Below are 21,047 nucleotides of genomic sequence, written 5' to 3' on the forward strand. Positions count from 1 at the left end.
CGCGTTTCTCGCGGAGCATTGTGGGTAAGAGTCTCTCTCCCCGGTCAAAATGTCTGACATGGAAGATGATTTCATGTGCGACGATGAGGAGGATTATGACTTGGTACGACTGTTTAAAATAAACGCAACTGGAAATGCATGCAATGTAACGCGAAGCCAATATAGTGACATTTTAAAATGTTTAGCGTGTTTATAGGCGCGTAATTTCGCAAATGAGTTGTTTAGCAGGTGGCTAGTTTGCTAATACTGCAAAAAAATAGGACAGCGTTCTTTATTTTAAGTAGTTTTTGCTCGAATCTCATATTTGGGCGCTCTTATGTATGTTTCGTTAACTTGCAGACTCACGTGAAGTTGACTAAATTGTGGCTAATGAGTTGCTAGATTTAAACTGCATGATATCTTATTTCAGTTTGCTGTGAAATAGATTATTACGTATTTAAGTTTTACAGCCATACCATAATTGTTATGCAGTTGTCATAATCATTCACCAGCCGTACAGTGAAAGATCAAGACGTTTCTCTGTGCAGTTACTTATGAGTTTATGCATACCGTGCTGAAAGTGTCAATTTGTTTGCTTTCACTTCAGGAATATTCCGAGGACAGCAACTCTGAACCCAATGTGGATTTGGAGAATCAGTACTACAACTCCAAAGCCCTGAAAGAAGATGATCCTAAAGCAGCCCTGAGCAGCTTTCAGAAGGTCAGACACAACCGAAGATCTTTCAGTGTCAGGATCTGTGCTGTGTGTGACTTTGAAATGGTGTAATCACTGTTTTCTCTTGTGCAGGTGCTGGAGCTGGAGGGCGAGAAAGGAGAATGGGGCTTCAAAGCACTGAAACAGATGATTAAGATCAACTTCAAGCTTGTGCGTAACAATAGTAGCAGAAATTATTTATTAAATATGATATAATCATAGTATATAATATTTATAAATGGTTTTCTTATTTTCATGTGTTTTCTCAAATGTCTAAACAATAATAATACAAATATTATTATGTTAATAATGAACTATAAAATCAGATTTTTTTTATTCTTATTTTTACAGACAAATTTTCCAGAAATGATGAACCGGTACAAACAGCTTTTGACGTATATTAGGAGTGCTGTCACCAGAAATTACTCTGAGAAATCCATCAACTCTATTCTAGATTATATCTCAACCTCCAAACAGGTATTGAATGCATTTTAAACTGCTTTCTGAATTCGGTAATATATTTGTGATGATAAAATAATAATAAAGTCATGTTAATTAAAGGTTATTATGCTAGTAAAGATAATAAAATAATATTTATCCTTTCATGTTTGTTTCTAGATGGACTTGCTACAAGAGTTTTATGAGACCACACTGGAAGCATTAAAAGATGCCAAAAACGACAGACTTTGGTTTAAAACTAACACCAAGGTTTGTGCTCTAGCACTGCATTCTGTATTTAGATGATCTGTTTTATATAGCAGATGTTAACCGCACACTTATGTATCAGCAACAATAATATGCACAATACTATGATGATAATTCTGTTAATGCAATTGACATTAATATTGGTGCAAACCTCAGAAAGCGTCTGTATTTAATTCAGGAATATTGCTAACTTCTGCTTCTCTGTTTCCTGTAGCTGGGAAAGTTGTACCTGGAAAGAGAAGAGTTTGGAAAGCTCCAGAAAATTCTCAGGCAGTTGCATCAGTCATGTCAGGTAGAGTAAAAATAAGAAAACCTGCTTCAAATATCTTCTGTGTTGCTCTCAATCTGATTTGATGCTCTTAATTAGATGGGTGTAGGGCTGTGCGATATGTATCCTCTACGGTAATATCGTAATTGTTGTTTAAACGATATTTGACATTGAGTATATGGCAAAAACCAAACAAAAATACAGCCAGAGAGTGCAAGCATACTGCACGAGCACATTTAGAGTTCACGCTTTCACTGTGTGATTTACTCTATTAAAATACATTTATAATTCCACCGAAATATGAAATGAGTGGGCATATGGCTTTTATGTCTTTTATATTTATATCATCTGATATAGTTAATATCTACGGAAGAGGATTAGAGGCCAAGCAATACAAAACATTTTTTAAAATTAAGCCATCTCGAGATTAAAGTTGTTAAATTTCAAGAAAAATGTTTAGAATAAAAGACACTCGTGTCATGTTCATTTTATCTCGTTGGACAGTGTTAGTGGCGCAGATAGTAGAGAGTAACGCTCACAGATGAAGCATATGCGGTCGACTCGACTAGAGTTCGAATCTGCCTTTTACCGAACTCGCTCTTCTTCCTTTTTTCATCACATATCACATCGGATGCTATTACACTAAGTGAAAATAGTGATATATTCTATTTACACTAAGTGACAACAGCAGCCGTTTTAGCGATGTGCTATTTACACTAAGTGAATATAGCAATTCTATTTACACTATGCAGAAGTAGCAGATCTTTGCAATAAGTGTAAATAGTAATTAGATGCTATTTATACTTATAAATAGTGACAGATACTGTTTGCACCTCTGCATTGTTGTACATTAACAGGATGCAATAATAACATAGGCTGTAAATGATTTTCTTTATTAAAACTAAATAGACGCTGTCTTACTGGTACAAAGCCCTCCCTATAGCCTACCTATACCTAAACCTACCCAATTAATACATCATTATTAAACACTCGTTAGTCAATTGATTTCCACTTTTCTGATGTGATATGTGATGAAAAAAGGAAGAAGAGCGAGTTTGGCAAAAGGCGGATTCGAACTCTAGTCAAACACATATGCTTCATCCACGAACATTACTCTCTACAACCTGCGCCACTAACACTCTCCAACAACATAAAATGAACATGACACGAGTGTGTGTATTCTCAGCATTTTATTTTGGCTTTATTCTTGTAATTTAATGAGTTTATTCTCAACATTATATTGTAACTTTTTCTCGAAATTTAATGGGTTTATTCTCAACATTTTATTTCGACTTTTTTTCTTGAAATGTAACGAGTTCAATCTCGCATTATAATGACTTCAATCTCGAGATGGTTTTATTTTTTTATTATTGCTTTGCCCTAATCCTCTTCCGTAAATATCACACAAAGAGTGACGTTTGACGTGATATTGATTTTATAAAACAGTCAAATAAACAAGAACATTTTAGACAACTTTAGACAACAGTTCCTGTTTTGCTCTTTCGTCAATGAAAATAGTTTCAAACAAAGCCACAGCAGAACGGTTTTGCATCTCTGACTCACTCATGCAATGATTTGCCGCCACCTACTGCCGATTTTGGGTTGATATTTAAAGTGTATTTCCCCTTTTTTTGAGTGTGTCCTAGCTGGAGCCTGTAGCTGGATCAGATCCAATACTTATTGGATGTTTGAGGAGCATGCGCAGGTATTGGATTTTAATGCGCATGCGCAAAGTGGGGCTGTCATTAAAGCTAGTATTTAATGTAAATTAAACTAATTACGAGATATAGGTGTTTCATAGGCGTACACAGATTACAGTGGGTACGGAAAGTATTCAGACTCCCTTAAATTTTTCACTCTTTGTTATATTGCAGACATTTGCTAAAATCATTTAAGTAAATTTTTTTTTCCTCATTAATGTACACACAGCACCCCATATTGACAGAAAAACACAGAATTGTTGACATTTTTGCAGATTTATTAAAAAAGAAAAACTGAAATATCACATGGTCCTAAGTATTCAGACCCTTTGCTCAGTATTTAGTAGAAGCACCCTTTTGAAAAAAGGGTATGTAAGCTATGTTTATTTTTATTCGTTTGATTCGTTTTAGAAATAAAACTCTGCTAATTACAATTCTGTTTGTTCTTTATGAAAAAAATGGGGTGTAACTATTGTCTTTATTTTTTCCTCTGATAGTCAAGATAGTTAGATAGTTCTGTCAAAAATTCGTTCATGAATCAAATATTATTTTTCATTCTCACTCTCTGTGCTATACGTGACAGAGTATAAAAAAAGGTTATAGGCCTACTAAAATATGCAGACATAATTTTTATACCATATAAAAATAAAAAGAAGAAAAACAATCCTGTCAGTCGGGGTTCTGTATAGCCGATAGATCCGTTATCCAGGGTTATACTGGGTTTTTACAGTTAATCCCATGTCCAACAAATAAATACACACACGGTCGGGACAAGGCATATTAACTCAAAGATGACCATTTCTTTTTTTGTGTGTTAGGCCTATAAGCAAGTAAAATCCCTGGAGATAGATATACCAATTATAAATGGCTAAAGACATAAACCATGCATTCCGTTACAAGAGCACTCTTTCTCTCTCTCTCTCTCTCTCTCTTCTCTCTCTCTCTAGCTATATTAGAATAATATAAAATCTAAATAAACAAAATGGATCGGCATTAATCTAATATCCCCAATTAAATTTAAATAAACATGACGGATAGAATCAAAAAGACATTTAGGCTAACTCCGATAGAGTGGTGTATCAGAATCAGAATCAGAATGAGCTTTATTGCCAGGTATATTTTCACATACGAGGAATTTGTTTTCATGACAGAAGTATATTTTAATAATTAGCTATTTACAGTGCAACGTCTGCATATCAGTCATGTTACAGTGCTTGTTGTATCCTTATAATAATGGATACAGCATTGATGTGCATCCTGGCGATAACATATGAATTGCAGGCTATTCAAAAAATAAATAATTAAATAAATAAAGCTTTGAAGTTGCCGGTATAGACAAAAACATTGCGGATGAATTTAGACATTAAAGTTTTTACATTGTAATGTAATGTAGGTCATCGTGTAGATATGTCATGTAGGTCAAAAACGCTACATGTACTGCCTTAGACTTCACTTAGACCAAGTCGTTAGACTAAGTCGCTGTGGATAAAAGTATCTGCAAAATGATCAAATGTAAATAAAAATATGAATTTATTCGAGACCTACTACAGCGCACGCGCGTAACATATCCACTACGTAGTGGATGTAGTCCAGCTACGTCATCGTGCTACAGGCTGCAGCGAGGACCTCTTGGTTTTTTTTCCCCAAAATCTTTTCAATTATCAATATTCAACTTTTCCTGCATTAAACAGCCTCTGTTGATACTGATTTAATTTGATTGGTAACAGTCCTGTAGGGTCTTACTATTCAAATGTATTGATTAAATTTAAGAATTTGACAAAAAAGATGGTGCATACATTTAATTAGGCTAGAAAAAAATTAGTCTTATAAAGGTAAAAATGGCCATAAAATGTAAAAAAAAAGAATTTTATTTAAACTAATTGGAAAAGTTAATTACTCCTGAAAACTAATCACCACGTCAATCCTAAACCTGCCAAAGTACCAGCACAATAACATGCTCAACAAAATATTGTCTAAATATCGTTATCAACAAAATTCCAGAAAATATTGAGATCATTTTTTTGTCATTATTGCACACACCTAGACGGATGACGGAGAGGACGACTTGAAGAAGGGCACTCAGCTGTTGGAGATCTACGCTTTGGAGATTCAGATGTATACGGCGCAGAAAAACAACAAGAAACTCAAAGCCCTCTATGAGCAGTCATTACACATTAAATCAGCCATCCCACATCCGCTCATCATGGGAGTCATCAGAGGTAATGAACACTTTTTTAATACCAGAGATGAAATTATGAAGAAATAAGACATGGAAATTAGTGTTTAGTTTTTGGTTTGGGTTGATTTGGTTTTTATAATTGGAAAGTTTGTTTTGCTTTGGTTTGTTTTAGTTTTGTTTGAGTTTTTTGTGTACTATTAAAAAGTTTGTTTGTAGTTGTTAAAATTAAAATTAGTGTCTTTTTTTTAATTTTGTTTTGAGGTTGTTTTTTTTTGTTTGTTTGTTTGGTTGGCGCACAATTGCAAAATGAGTTTGTAGTTGGGGAGACATGGAAATTATTACGATTACATTAAACGATTAGCCTATTTTGGATTGGTTTGGGTTTTGTTTTGTGTACAATTGCAAATTTTGTTTGTGGCTGTGAAGATGAAGACTTAGAAATTAATGTTTAGTAGGGATGCACGATATATCGGCCACCATATCGGTATCGGCCAAAATTTTCATATCGGTGCATCCCTAATGTTTAGTTTTGGTTTGGTTAATTTAGTATTTATTTTTCATTTTTGTTTGTGTATAATTGGAAAGATTGTTTTGGTATTTGATGGGTTTTTTTGTTGTTGTTAGAGTACCTGGAAAGAGAAGAGTTCAGTTTTTAGTTGGTTTGGTTTTTGTTTGTGTACAGTTGGAAAGTTTGGTTTGTTTTTGTTTTACGCACAATTGGAAAGTTCACTAATTTTGTTTGACATGTGGCTGGTTCTTTTTAGAATGTGGCGGTAAAATGCACCTGAGGGAGGGAGAGTTCGAGAAGGCACATACAGACTTTTTCGAGGCATTCAAAAACTATGACGAGTCTGGAAGCCCCAGGCGAACCACTTGTCTGAAGTACCTGGTCTTGGCCAACATGCTGATGAAGTCTGGAATCAACCCATTTGATTCTCAAGAGGTATAAGGTGGTAATAATGCGCAGGCCCACATGGGATCTAAGGCCATCAGCAAGCTAGATTTGGAAACCCATGTCTCAATTCTCTACAATTTTTCACCGTTGCATGTTCATATCTGAAATATTTTGGTGAATTTGAGTTTGCTTATATTGACCAGTAGGCACATGTTGTACTCTGTTTCGCTAAATGTACATAATTGAAACTTAAAAAGCTACTTATTTTTCTCCCAGAATAAGAGCAGAAAAAAGCACAGAACCGCTGATCTCATCTGGGCCTGACCATAGAAGATAAAATGCTCTGGTCTGTAATATAACTAAATAAACAATTTTTTTCTAAATCACTATGTGACTAGGCGAAACCTTACAAAAATGATCCAGAAATCCTAGCAATGACAAACCTGGTAAGGTAAGTCCACACAACTTACATACTTAATTTCTCCATTTATCTGATCCTGTTCTTTTTTTAATTCAGTTTTTATGGTCTGAATAGATTGATTTTATGGTATCAATTGCCTTTAACTTGTTTCTAGTGCCTACCAGAACAATGACATCACAGAATTTGAGAAAATCCTAAAGACGAATCACAGCAACATAATGGACGACCCCTTCATCAGAGAACATATTGAGGGTCAGTTTGGGTGGCTTTGACTTTCACGCACATATTCGCATATTTATTTCATAAATCTCAGACAACAAATGTGGAGTCAGTAAGTACATAATAATTTTTCTCTCTGCTTTTCCTTTCAGAATTATTACGGAACATAAGAACACAAGTGCTCATCAAATTGATTAAGCCTTACACTAGGATACACATACCATTTATTTCAAAGGTAAACATTATATTGTATTATATTATATTATATTATATTATGCTATTTTAATGTAATGTTCCCTGTTTTTCTTTAGGAATTGAATATTGATGTTGCAGATGTGGAAAGCTTGCTTGTGCAGTGTATTTTAGACAAGTAAGTTTAACACTTTTTAATAGAGATTTTTGTTTTTGTAAAAATCTATTTTTTATATACTATTTCACTGCATATTTTTTTTAATCTTGTGTATGTCTTTCTTTCAGCACAATCAATGGTAGAATTGATCAAGTCAATCAGCTGTTGGAGCTCGATCACCAGAAAAGAGGCGGAGCTCGATACACTGCCCTGGACAAATGGACCAATCAGCTGAACACTCTCAACCAGGCCATTGTTAGCAAACTGGCTTGATTTGACACTGATGATCCTGGAAAACAAGTTGACTCTACAGGCAGCCGGTTGACTCGAGGCTGTCAGTGACATTAACTACTTTCAAGGCCTTTACTCCCCCGATCACAGAAGGGGGAACGTAATTTGGCTAGTGTGTATTTTTTTACAGCTGTAGTCACTTAAGTCAGTTTTAAATGTCCTTAACAGAGCAGAAGTTCCCACGGGATGTCTGCTGTACTGAATTGTTATAGGTCTCTAATATGAACATGTTTGCATCATCTAAAAAAAAAATGTTTTCTTTAATAGCACATATTGGCACTTTGCAGACATCTAAAAGGCATATGTTTGTCTTTAATGGAAAGCGGGAGGACATGCTGTGTGAAATTGAATCATTTATTTGTTGAACTGTCTCTTGTCAGAGTCAGCATGTTTTACTTGGTTTGCATAGAACTCAGTTTGTGAGTTTTATGCAGTTGCACCACAGCACATGCATATTAAAAATGCAGTCATTGCTACAATTTCTCTCAAAAAATATTACAGATCTGTTTAAAGCGTTATGCTGTCTGAGCTCTTTCACTTTTCAACAACAAAAATAAAGAATACATTATTTGCTTCAGTGAAAAATGTGTCTGCAATGGTGTATGATTTTGTGTGATAAGCAATGAAGTAAAAATGATAAGATTACATATACAGGCAATATTTCACCTATTTAAAAAATATGATCGCTGAATATACAGAAAGGACAAAGCAATAATTTTCATATATACAGTGCACAGCATAAATGAGTACACCCCCTCTGAAACTTAACAAATTCAGCAATTACTCTTTGCTTAGAATACATGTTACGGTTTTTTTAGAGATATAATATTCCAGCAAGTCTGCTTGATAAGTTACCAAAGCAGAACGTTAAAATTATTCAAGAAATACCATTTTCTTAAAGTGATAAAATGTTGTGTTGCAAAAATGAGTACACCCTCCTGAAAGTTACTAAACAAAACTAAAATTCTGGTGTAAGGTTAAGGCAAGTATTGATCATCAGGTAAGTATGTTGAACCAAAACTGTTAAAGGTAAGTCATTTCTTGATAATGAAGTGTTATATGGCCCACTGAATCATACTCGGACTTAATGCTGACAACAATGAAACCACTTGAGAGAGAAATGTCAGCTTTATTTCTTAGCATAAAAGGACAATGGTACAAGAGGAATACCAAATTATTGTTTTAAGTGAAAATATAGCCAAAGTAACAGAAATTCAAAAACAATGGACTCGTGATAAGGCTCCTGAAATACTCAGGTCTTCACTTTAAGCTTTCATTTAGTGATGAGTGAGTTTTTGCTAGAAAAAGAGCAGGAGAAACACTGAAAGTGTCTCAGAGCCGGCAAAAGCTGTGAAGAGAGTGACACTTTATCTCACAGAGTAAGATGCAGCATGCATGGTTGTTGTCACCACTAGAATTACCTACTGTAGCCAAAGCACAATAAACTCACTTGGCTTTTTCCAAGACCCATATTTACAAAATATAGACTTCTGGGAATCCATACTCTGGTCTCATGAGACCAATTCAATCATTTAGGTTGAATTAAATCTAGGTTGTACTCAATTCTGCAATCTTTCATTGAAACAAAAATTGGCTAAGTTTCTTATTTTACAGATATTAATGGCATGTATTTATCTGTTTTTATTAAGTATATGTTTAATACATTTCAATTTTGCCATCTTTCTATGAATTATATTAGTGATCATTAAGAAAAGACATCTTTTATATTTAATCAGAGGGGGTGTACTCATTTATGCTGTGCACTGTATATATATTTTAATATTTTTTTACACGTGTGTGTGTGTGTGTGTAAATAGTATATAATGTAAATATATTGAATAAAATATATAACAATTATACATCTAAACTATTGTAATTACCATAAATTGTCTATAATTTTTTAAATAGCAATAATTTAAAATGCATTTTTGGCTTTAGAAGAAATGTCTGTAAAGGTTTATGATTTTATGTGTGATAAACAATTTCATGTTTCAATGCTCAAAAACACAAAGGTGTACATTTTTCATATGCTTACATTATTTCTCCTAATTAAACTAATAGCTTAAAGCGCATACAATATAGGACAAAAAAAAGGACAATAATGAACAATAATAATTTTTCATGCGTACACTACACGGCTAAAAGTCCTAACCGAATAACCAAACCAGTTAATATTGATAATCATATAAAGATATATAATGTAAATATATTTACTATAAAAATCTATCATTTTAATTGAAAACCATACATGTATAAAATCGTTCATATATTTGTATAAACCAAATAAATAATGTTGTTGTTATGATTAATTGTATTATTATTGATACAGTTCTATGGCTGAGAAAAGACCTTTCTGTTGACGCATGATAGGCCGTAACCATTGGCTATAACGTTCACATGACGTCTTTCTCCCGTCAGCCAATCAGAATGCAGGACTTTTGCCGCTGTTTACGGCGCCATGTTTCAATGGACAGAGACTTTCATCAAAATATCTGCTGTAATATCGATTTTAGTCAGCATTAATCGAGTTTCACCATCTGTGACGGACGAACAAACATTTGCAGATCGTTTATTACTCGTACGCAGTCATTTTATATCAATATTGTTGCGGCATGAGTTTGTGAGGCACCGAGACACTGTAATGTGTCTCATAGAAACACTTCATTTGGGATTATTGTGTTACTTTAGGACTGTGGCGACTTTATTAAAGCTTTAAAGGTAAGCAGAGATGATTTAAACTCACACACACAGCCTTGTTTGTGAACTGAAGCTTATAAACTAGTGCTACATGAACGAGGTGTAATGTGTTGCTTAGAAACTACCTGTATCTGGGATTAACGGTGTTTGGCAAATATGTTTTAGCTGGTTGTTCTGGGTTTTATCAGTAGACTGGTTGAATGTAGTGTAAGTGGATGTGATTGCTGGTCATTTCCTGTCTCAGTGTGTCATTTCTCCTCTCAGATCAGCAGGATGTCCATTGATTTTGACAGTGCAGCTTTACAGACCCAGCAGGAGGAAGAGGAGTATGATCAGGAAGACTATGCCAGAGAACAAGAGGTATCTGTCCAGTTACTGAGCACTGACACACAAACACACCCACCAGACTGACAGCTGTCATCTGCTGCATGGCATACTTGGACCAAAAAACAGCCAGATGAATTTATACGTTCCACTGTGGACAACAATTTAAAAGGGTCAACATCGATTAATATATATATATATATATATATATATATATATATATATTAATTCTTTGATGAATTAAAAGTAAAAAAGAACAGCATTTACTTAAAATAGAAATCTTTTGTACACCAAATAATGATCTTTAAAATAGCATCATATGACCCCTTTAATACTTTTTATTCAGCAAGGATGTGTAAAATTGATTTAAAAAGTGACAGTAAAGACTTGAATGCTGTTCTTTTTAACTTTTTATTCATCAAAGAATCCTGAAAAAAGTATCACAGTTTCCAAAAAAATAACACCGATAGTAAATGAAGTGAAGTGACATGTGGCCAAGTATGCTGACCCATACTCGGAGCCCAATGTAAAAAAAATTACATCCTTAATTTATTATATATATTTTTTAATCTCATTCAAGAAAAATGTTTAAGACAGTTGCAATTTCCCTTTCATGTTGAATTTAAATCCAGTTTCCGGAAAGCAAACACGTCATTGTTTTTTAAAATTATATTTTTATAATTATAAACAAAATGTATGTTTACGTAGCACTTTCATTACATACATATCTTAATAAAGAGAAAATAATAATACAATTTTGTTGAAACAAAATTTATGGTATAATTACACTTCAAGAATGACACTATATTCTATGTCTGCTGGATACATTAACTCACATTCAAGCTATTTTAAGTGAATGTGTTTCAGTTGGTGCCCATTTCTGTTGAAAAATGTGCAATATCAGCTGCAGTTCAGCAGTGAGCTTCTCATATTCAGTGTATGTCTGTTTCAGTTTTTGTGTCCATCTTGTTAAAGCAGGTACATACAGTTTCATCCGGTTCATGTTTTAAATTTGTATATCTGCCAACAGACATTTCAGTATTCTTTGTGACATTAATATTGGAAACTGTAATTCTAATCAAGTCCTTCTGTCAGGGCTGTTCTTTGTCATGGCCTGCAGTTAATGCTTAACATGCCGGTGTAACCATTAAATACTAGTGTATGAAACACAAGAGTTTGATTGAATCTTTTTCTTGTGATTTTGTTCCAACGTGAGCTAGCTGACTTTTACTGTGCATGTACTCAAGTTACTCGGTCCACATTTGTTGAATTAGGCTCTTGGTTATTCATATAAGTAGTTAAAGATTCTTCTGTTTCCAGTCACATGCAGTAACAGTGTTTGTTTTTAAAGGGCAGAGCTTCTCCTATCAGAAGTGTGTGTTCTGACTCACCTTACAGCTATCGGCTGCATGAATGAACGTCTGCTGTCATTGGTGCATGTTCAATGCAGTCAGGTGGGTTTGCTGTGTCATATAGTCAGTTTCCACTGCCCTACACACTCACAGCTCTTTACTGAAGCTGCACACGAGTTCATCTCAGAGCAAACGTTTGCTCTGTATGGAGGGATAAATTGTAGGCAATTGCACTTCTCCATTTGGATTAGAATCCGAAAATAATAGTATGAGGTGAATGGTGACCATCAATTTTGATGTGCATCACATGCGCCGTCATTTTCACAGGCTGTTTGTCTTTGTTTTTTGTCCATCAGAGGAGGAATGTTTCTGCTCCAGTTAACTGAAACGTATATTCTGACTCCCACAATGGGCCGACCTCAGCCTGGACAAATGAGGACGGCTTAGTTCCTCGTTTTCTGCTTTCTTTTTTCTGGAGTTATTCATATGACCCATGCTGCTGAAATCCAGCATTGCACACAATAGTGTTTCAGTATGTCATTGAGTCCAAGAGCTCCTGCAGTAGCCGTCGTAGGAGTGTAAATGCGGGAAAGTGTCATTTCCGAGGGAACGTATCAGGATGTGCGGCTCATCCAGCGGGAGTTATGGAGGGTGAGTTTGTCTGTCTGTCCTCCGATACTGAGACATGAGCGGTGTTTCATCATTATGTGAAAGATACTGAAGTTGCTTAAAGTTAGGAGTGCTCAGGCTCCTTTAAGACGGCTCAGGGCCATGTGTTGGCGTTTGTGTGAGAGTTCAGCATGTCTGTAACCGGGCGGGTGTGTTTTTTTTAAATGGTTGCTATGGGACTTGCAGTGAATCGGTTGCTTCCATGTGCTTTTTTTCGTTTCTCATAGTTTCAGTGTGTTTGCCATTAAACTCAATATTGCATTATTGTATTGAGCAACTTCTGAGGAAAATGATGATAATGTTTAAAATTACATTCCTCGAGAGATGGCCTGTCAGACACTTACTTACAGTCTACTTACTGGAGATCTTGTGTATTAGTGGTTGACTGAAAGTTTTTTTGTTTTTTTTAGAGAGAGCATATGAATATGATCTAATATTAGTGATTTTGCTTTTTTTACGTCTTTTTTTTTTTTTCTTTGTCTGTCTCAGCAAATTAATATAAAATGTAATTGTGGATTTTAGATTAACTTTGCTAACCTAAATGAATCACAATAGATAGTTTATTTAGTCATTTAGCAGACACTTTTATCCAAAGCGACTTACAAATGAGAAATAATGTGAAAGAATTAAACTTTATAGAACACTTATACAGATCCCTCCTTCATTATAGGGATGTTTTTATCATCTTAAAATGAGTAGTTATCCATATTTCATACCACATGCTGTGATGATGCTGAAGTGAATTTAGGCATAATAAGAGTGATCATGCTTTTTAGGTAGTGTAGGCTTATAAAAATAGTTGATATACTGTATATCAAGAGAAAAATGTGTGTATGTAGATTAGGGATGCACCGATATGAACATTTTGGCCGATACCGATAACCGATTATTCTTTATTTTTGAAAGCCGATAACCGATATGTTGGCCGATAAATCTATATCCAAATTGTTATATACTTTTTGAGAGCCTGATTACAAAAAAGGTCTCATATATACCATTCTCTTGTGCACTACCATCTGAATTGTCTGCATTTAATCAAAATAAGTGTTTGTTTATAATATTTACTTCCTGTTTTATAAGTTATTTGTTCCTAGTTATATTACTTTGCTTGTTTTTTTTTTTTATTAATTTTTATTTCTTTGAAGAAAATCACTGGTTAAAAATACAGAGAGTAATAGCTTGCAGAGTGCAATGCCTGATGTCCCAAATAGATGATAAACAAAAATTAATGTCTTTTTTTTTATATATATGGCAACCAATCAATTGTTAGCTGTTTTTAAAAACCACAAACATCTCTTGGTATCTCTGAATAGAGATTGCATTTACATTTAGCCTATGTTTTATTCATTTATAAGCAAATCCCACCACTCATTTGTTTTCGCTGAGTGCACCAGTGTCATAGAAGCATGGATTGACATGATATCATACTAATATCTCAATTTGGACCTCAGGTTTTCAGATCCAAGTGGACCCGTGAAGACCTCTAATTTGTTCCTTAACAGTCTGGCGGGGGAGAAGACCGCTTGTGGGTGGGAAAAATACCGTCCTGAATGGTTGTTTGAATTTTTTATTGATTGGTTTGTTTGTTTGTTTTAGCTCCACAAGCTCCTGACTGATCTCCCTGATGATATGCTGGATGACAGCGCCGACTGCTCCTCACCTGAGCTCGACCGCTCCACCTGCAGTCACCCAGAAGACAACAACAGGTACAAAACACATCAAAACACCCTTATGCAACACTTACTTGAAATACCTATTTAATAGGGGTGTGACGAGACATGAGACTGGGTTCACGAGAACGAGATGAGACGAGATTTTTAGACTTTTTTTTAAAGAAATCCTCAATGATGAAATATATGAGGAAAATTTTATTCTTTTAGTCTTTTATTCAACTGAAAAACACAAAATGCAAAAAAAGTAGGTGCATTTTGAAATCACCTTGTACTTTATGAAATTAAACATCTATTTTAATTAATTTTATGCAGTAATAAACAACATGTAAACATTGCTAAATGTTTTGCCACAAACTCAAATGACAGGCAAGTAATTGCACAAAAATTATAAATAGTATAAATAAATAATAAACAACATAAATATCCCTTTAAAGTGGAAGTGAAGCAGTCAGTCAAGTTTACATTATTTAGTAAACTGATTTCCACTTTAATAAAAAATATATAATAAACACGATTAATGTATCTATTTAAAAGAAACTGGGGGGCACGGCAAGGCTGAGGGATAGATAGGGCCCTATGAAATCCATTAAATTTTTTTCCAAATTCCGTTTTTTCCATTTAAATTTTTCTGGATTGCGTTTTTAAATTTTTCGTTTAAATTTTTCTCGACTCCTTTTTAAGTTAAATTAAATTGTATTAATTAAAAAGCATGTCTAATGAATTAAAATCATGAAACTTATAAATTTTCACCCTATGAAATGTTTTATTTTTTCTCACCATATTATTCATATTTTTTATTGTTACCAAATTCTGTGTTTTAGCATGTCTAATTATTTGAATGCATAAAACAATTTAATTTATTCATTTTCATTATTCATTAATTTTTTTTCCCCTCAGAAATTCTGTGTTGTGTATTTACATTTTTCTGGTTATCAAATGAAGGTATAAAACATTAATTTAATTGATCATTTATCTTTTAATTATTGAAAATTAAGCAAACAAGATTTTTTTGGCAAACAAAGGGGATTTACTATTAAAATTAAAACATGGAAGAAATGTTTTGTGTGATTATTCCTTAAAAATAATGTTTGTTTCATTTTAATAGTAGTAGTAGGCTATGTACATTCTACTGAAAAATAGTTATAGGCACAGACCATGTCTTCCAAACAAACCGGCAATATTTTGACGGGTTGCCGTGAATACCTTTACAGTTTTACTCAAATCAAACGCTAAAATGCTCATGAAGTGACTCTTAGAGCAGTTCTGGAGATGTTGTTCATGTGTTTACATCCTCATTTAGTGAGACTGCAGATGCTGAAATCACCGCGAGTGTCACGCGCGCTTCAGTGTGTGTGTAGTAAATGAAACCGCACGCCTGCGCCATTCATTAACAGAGACAGGCAGAACATGCAGAACTCATATTTAAATCGACTTTTGCGGCTTAATGTTTACAGATACTAGTCCATATCGTGAGTTGATTTAAGTGTAATGACCTACTTTTGATTAATTCATTCAAAATTTGACAAATTCCGTGACATTCCACGTTAAACTGTGAATTCTGTTTTTATGACTGGATAAAGACTACACTGCGTAATTTTCCCACTTATCATGCGGCCGCTTGCCTGATGTAAACATAAAATATCTTGCATACACCACTTGTGAACGAGCCAGTGTAATGCAAATATATCTGAAATGTCTGCGTGAGGATATCGGCACGTTCTCGCGAGACCAGTCAGATCTCGCGAGACACATCGGATCTCACGAGATCTCGTCACACCCCTACTATTTAATAAAACATACCTAATGTGTTTGTCTTTCAGACCGCAGCATGCCTGGAATGTGCCACAATGGGAGCATCCAAGACCTTCTTCCCATGAGGAAGTGAGTTTATTAGTTTCAGATGCAGCAAAAACAGCCTGATTACTTATGAGAGTCATTGAAAGGATGAAATGGTCATAAAATTTGATGCATTTAATATACTGTAGCAAGTTACACTGACTGTATTCAGTTAATCATTTTCTTGCATGTGTGTGCAGCACTATGAGGAGTATCATGAGGACTACAGCTATAGGAGTCACACGTCTCAGACCAACAGTCACCCTCATCACCTGCAGACTGGGACAGAACATTTACCCACCACCTGGGACCCACAGAACTACCAGTACCAGAACGGAGACTATGCACACTCATCCGCAGGCACGGACGAGTCCCACGGCACTGACTTCTCCACTGGGGACGGGGTGGAAGAGGACGCGTACCCTCATAACGCTCTTCAACATGGGGCAGGTTACCATGGAGATGAGGGACAAGTCCATGGGGAGCAGAACAACATCAGAAACCACTTTCAGGTGAATGCCTGCAGCCAATTTTAATTTCTTTTATTAAACATTGTATGCATGTTTCTAAATTTTGCACATTTGTTGAAGGTTTTTGATAATGGAGGAGCTAGGAACAAACCCACTGATGCCTACAAGGCTAGTTACCACCCACATCAACCTTCAAACCAGCCCAAGATGTTCAATCCTCAAGTGACCAGTCAGAATGGCCCCTTTGACCAGATTCAGAGAGACTTCCTGGACTCAACTCAGAGTAAGATACCATTATACACTACCATTTAAAAGTTTGGGGTTGGTAAGACTTTTGCTCGCCAAGGCTGCATTCATTTGATCAAATTACAGTAAAAACGTAGTGCAATTACTGTAATAACTTACTCTAAAAACTATTACATCATTACCCCAGTCTTCAGTGTCACGTGATCCTTCAGAAATCATTCTAATATGCAGATTTTCTGCTCAAGAATCATTTCATGAAACATTTTTTTTTTTTTCTCAAGATTCTTTGATGAATAACAAAGTTGAAAAGAACAGCATTTATTGGAAATTGTATTTGTAATGACTATGTTAGTAGTATTTTAGGAGATTGAGGTGTGTTGTATGAATGTTGTTCAGGTACAGCAGATGGTCAGCAGCTGGCGCAGCTTCAGATTTTAAACCGAGCTCAATCCAGACAGATCGAGGAGCTGGAACAGAAACTAGAGGACTGCAGGAGGAGGATGAGATATCTGGAGCACCAATTCACCATTGTTAAAGGTCAGATTAACCAGATTATCACTGCTTTAAATTCAGCTCTTTCCCAATCATAATTTATTATTTTTTTTAATTATTATTTTGTTTTTTAAAAGCTCATCAACATCTGTTGCTAGTTTATCAGCTATATTATTTGATCCCTTATAATACATAAAAACTGCATACTGTTTTCATATTCTGGGTTGATTTTGACCCGGTGGGAACGTAAGCTTTTAAAACAGTCATAACTTGTCATAAACAGTCATAACATAACATAGTTATAACATTTAGGGATGCACGATATATCGGCCACCATATCGGTATCGGCCGATATCGGCTCATTTTTTCTGTTATCGGTATCGGCCTGATAAGAAAATTTGGCCGATATCTTAAAGCCGATAAATAATGCATTATTTCCTTCAGAGACACTTCAGATGCGCGCTGTTCGTTTGCAGCCTTTTGTGCAATTGTACGTTGTAATATTGTGTTTATTTGATGTATATCTGATTTATCTCATATAGAATGCGTTTGGTTAAGTTAAAAGAGCTCTTCAGTTTACCGGTGATCGTCTTTAGCTCAGCGCACGCAGCTCAAACAGCAGTGCACAACATTAATAACTATGATTGGGAATGTTGTGTATATAACATTCTAATGAGAACATTATTATAATAAAACGTTGTGAATTCTTTGGGTTTAGTTGCCGTGTTTCAGCGCGTTGTTATGGGAAGAGCGCATCCACAGCAGGATCACACATTCTGACTATAGCATGCAATAACTGCGTCATTTGTCATTTCATATATAAGTTGTAATATTATGTTTATGTTGTATTAATATTAATCTCAGGATGCATTTCCTTGAGTTAAATAAGCTGCCAGCAAAACGCTTCAGTTTACCGTGTTCATTCAGCTCTTCAGCTTCAGCTTGAGCTGCAGCTCAATGGCTGCTATTTAAAACAGTGGTATTAATTTGTTACTTTTTCAAAATCATTGATATATTATTAATAACGACAACCACTTGTATTTTTCTCTTATTATTTTCATCAACAATATGGTTTAGTAATTAAAATCATTTAATTATTGTCCGTGCAGAGGCTATTCCGTTTTATTGATCTATGGCGCATTCATTTTGATTCTTTACACGTGTAATGATGTCCAGTGACTTGTTTGCATTATTTATGCATTATTTTATTTATTTGTAAGACTTTTTTATGACTAAATTTGGTAATGGGAGAGTAAAAATATTTTTAAAACGTACACCGTTCAAACTAGGCTGCTTATGTTGAAGTGTTTGGGATGTGGCTTTTAATGATGAGACCTTTTTTGTAATCAGGCTCTCAAAAAGTATATAACAGTTTGGATATAGATTTATCAGCCAACATATCGGTTATCGGCTTTCAAATATAAAGAATAATCGGTTATCGGTATCGGCCAAAATTTTCATATCGGTGCATCCCTAATAACATTAAAGCTATAAAACTTGTTTAATGAGTGAGCTAGCAAACATTTAAAAGTGTTGCATGTTACAATGTTATTATTATGACACTTGCCACTTTTTTTAAATAAAAAAAAATTTATTTCAAATATTATGTGCGCTATAGCGAAACCAATTAAAAAATAATAACAATATGATAAATTTTATTTGAGTATATGAAATTTATAAGAGAGTATAACATGAAGATTACCATTATTAACTCCTGCATATTCTTTTTCTAACAAAACAACATCAGATCAAAATCAGTGTTACTCAGTAAAATGTGGGCTTCTCCTTTTTCAAACCTTCTTTCCTTTTTCAAATTTAGGCTATTTGGTCCTTCAACTTTTGCTCTGCACCCCTTTGGGCAGCAGTTAATTTGATATTGTTTACTATTGTTGTCTGTGTGCGTGCATATTTATGTTTTTCAACCAAGTTCAGTCCTAAAAGTTTGTGAGAGATACAGGAAAGATGCTAAATATATATTTACAGAAGTATTTTTTCCGAGAGATCAAATCCAGTCAAAACTGAACCCGAATGTGAAGGGTGGTACAATTAAGGTTATTTTATATTTCTTCAGAAAAAAAAATCTGGAAAATAAGTGTATTTTGATAGTCTGAACACATCAGCAAAGTTTGATTCCCATACTAAAAAACTATTGTATGCACTCCTCTGGGTCAAAAGTGATCTGGAATGTGTCTTAAGTGTTGATCTTATCAGTTTAATATGAATTTAAGCCACAAAATGTGTTGCTTTTTGTTTAGATGAGAAAGACGGTCTGACCACATCACTGAAGGAGTCCAGTGCACTAGTGGAGGAGGCGAAGGAGAGAGAAGCGCAGCTGCAGGGGAGAATCAGATCTCTGGAGAAACAGGTTCAGTCTCTCACAGACAGAGAGCAAGAGGTACGAGCTCATGATTTCCTCATGCTCAACATCAGTCACACAGCAAGTCCAGGTCAACTCATGTATTGGGGCTTGTTGAAATAGTGTATAGTGGTGATACACTGTGCAATTCCTTATAAGAGAGGAAATGTGTGCGTACACAGAGCCTAAAGCAGCAGCGTGTGGCTGAGGCGGCGATGGACAGCATGAAGCAGCAGATGATGGATCTGTGTCGCTCAGACACTCTGACACGAGCACGAGAGCAGCACGATAGAGACATGGTCGCCATCCGGGAGCAGTATGAAGCCAAACTGCTCACCCTTCAGCAGAAACTAGACGCACAATCACAGAGTCTAAACGAGCAGGTCAGATACATGTAGATATGAATTAATCCTTAGTGCGGCTTAACCCCTTACAACAGAGGGCAGTGCAGGCCTGCAGTTTCACTGTGTGTTGTGTGTGTTTGTCAGGTTGAGGCGGGCCAGCGGCTGCTGGATCAGGTCCGGCTGCTGGAGCGTCAGAGGGAAGAGGATCAGGTGGACAGAGCCTCCGTCATCAACACCCTCACACAGCGCCTGGAGGAGAGCCAGCAGCAGTGTGCCAAACTGCTCCACACTGGTATGTGGCATCCCATGTGCTTCTGTTTGTTTTTACTCTTGTGATTGCTCGAGCCTCATGGGTAATCAAATGGGCCAGTACATATTTGTAAAAAGTGTTTATTGAAGTGGACTTTCCATAAAGGATATAATAATAATAATAATAATTATTATTATTATTGTTGTTATTGTTATTTAATAATAATAACAATGAAGTATAATACTGTATTACAATAAATTTTATATCATACATTTATAATTAAAATATAAAAATAAACAATTTATCTAACTGTTTTTCTTTTCATTTTATTATTTTTTTAAACTTATTTTCCCCATATTATAACAAGTATAATATTGTTACGGAGCTGACGAGACGTGATAGACGGCCTCCTTGGCCGGAACAGAACAGGCTGGAAGTTCATAGACGGCTTCCTTGGCCGGAACAGAACAGGCAGAAAGTTCATAGACGGCATCCCTGGCCGGAACAGGACAGGCAGGAAGTTCATAGACGGCCTCCTTGGCCGGAACAGGACAGGCAGGAAGTTCATAGACGGCCTCCTTGGCCGGAACAGGACAGGCAGGAAGTTCATAGACGGC

The 21,047-nt window shown here is 35.3% G+C and overlaps 2 protein-coding genes across 2 annotated transcripts in view; both read left to right on the top strand.

Annotated features, from left to right (window-relative positions):
• Positions 1 to 17: 17 nt before the first annotated feature.
• On the top strand, positions 18 to 8,304 carry LOC107557994 (COP9 signalosome complex subunit 2). The gene is made up of 13 exons (XM_016241596.1): positions 18 to 103; positions 587 to 700; positions 788 to 865; positions 1,046 to 1,171; positions 1,313 to 1,402; positions 1,614 to 1,691; positions 5,412 to 5,586; positions 6,311 to 6,489; positions 6,840 to 6,892; positions 7,017 to 7,114; positions 7,234 to 7,316; positions 7,393 to 7,451; positions 7,559 to 8,304. The coding sequence occupies exons 1-13, from the start codon at positions 50 to 52 to the stop codon at positions 7,701 to 7,703; spliced, it is 1,332 nt and encodes a 443-aa protein (XP_016097082.1). The 5' UTR covers positions 18 to 49; the 3' UTR covers positions 7,704 to 8,304.
• Positions 8,305 to 10,157: 1,853 nt separating this feature from the next.
• Positions 10,158 to 21,047, top strand: part of LOC107557995 (centrosomal protein of 152 kDa-like) — a 24,197-nt gene continuing 13,307 nt past the window's right edge. Inside the window, exons 1-10 of the mRNA XM_016241597.1 lie at positions 10,158 to 10,439; positions 10,683 to 10,778; positions 14,360 to 14,469; positions 16,257 to 16,317; positions 16,473 to 16,784; positions 16,863 to 17,025; positions 17,385 to 17,525; positions 19,736 to 19,875; positions 20,019 to 20,219; positions 20,325 to 20,472. Of these exons, the coding sequence (XP_016097083.1) occupies positions 10,692 to 10,778; positions 14,360 to 14,469; positions 16,257 to 16,317; positions 16,473 to 16,784; positions 16,863 to 17,025; positions 17,385 to 17,525; positions 19,736 to 19,875; positions 20,019 to 20,219; positions 20,325 to 20,472 (1,363 nt within the window). The 5' untranslated portion in view covers positions 10,158 to 10,439; positions 10,683 to 10,691. The remainder of the gene's footprint in view (positions 10,440 to 10,682; positions 10,779 to 14,359; positions 14,470 to 16,256; positions 16,318 to 16,472; positions 16,785 to 16,862; positions 17,026 to 17,384; positions 17,526 to 19,735; positions 19,876 to 20,018; positions 20,220 to 20,324; positions 20,473 to 21,047) is intronic.

The sequence above is a fragment of the Sinocyclocheilus grahami genome, unplaced genomic scaffold, assembly GCF_001515645.1.
Source record: "Sinocyclocheilus grahami isolate Dianchi unplaced genomic scaffold, SAMN03320097.WGS_v1.1 scaffold627.1, whole genome shotgun sequence".
Classification (NCBI taxonomy): Eukaryota; Metazoa; Chordata; class Actinopteri; order Cypriniformes; family Cyprinidae; genus Sinocyclocheilus; species Sinocyclocheilus grahami.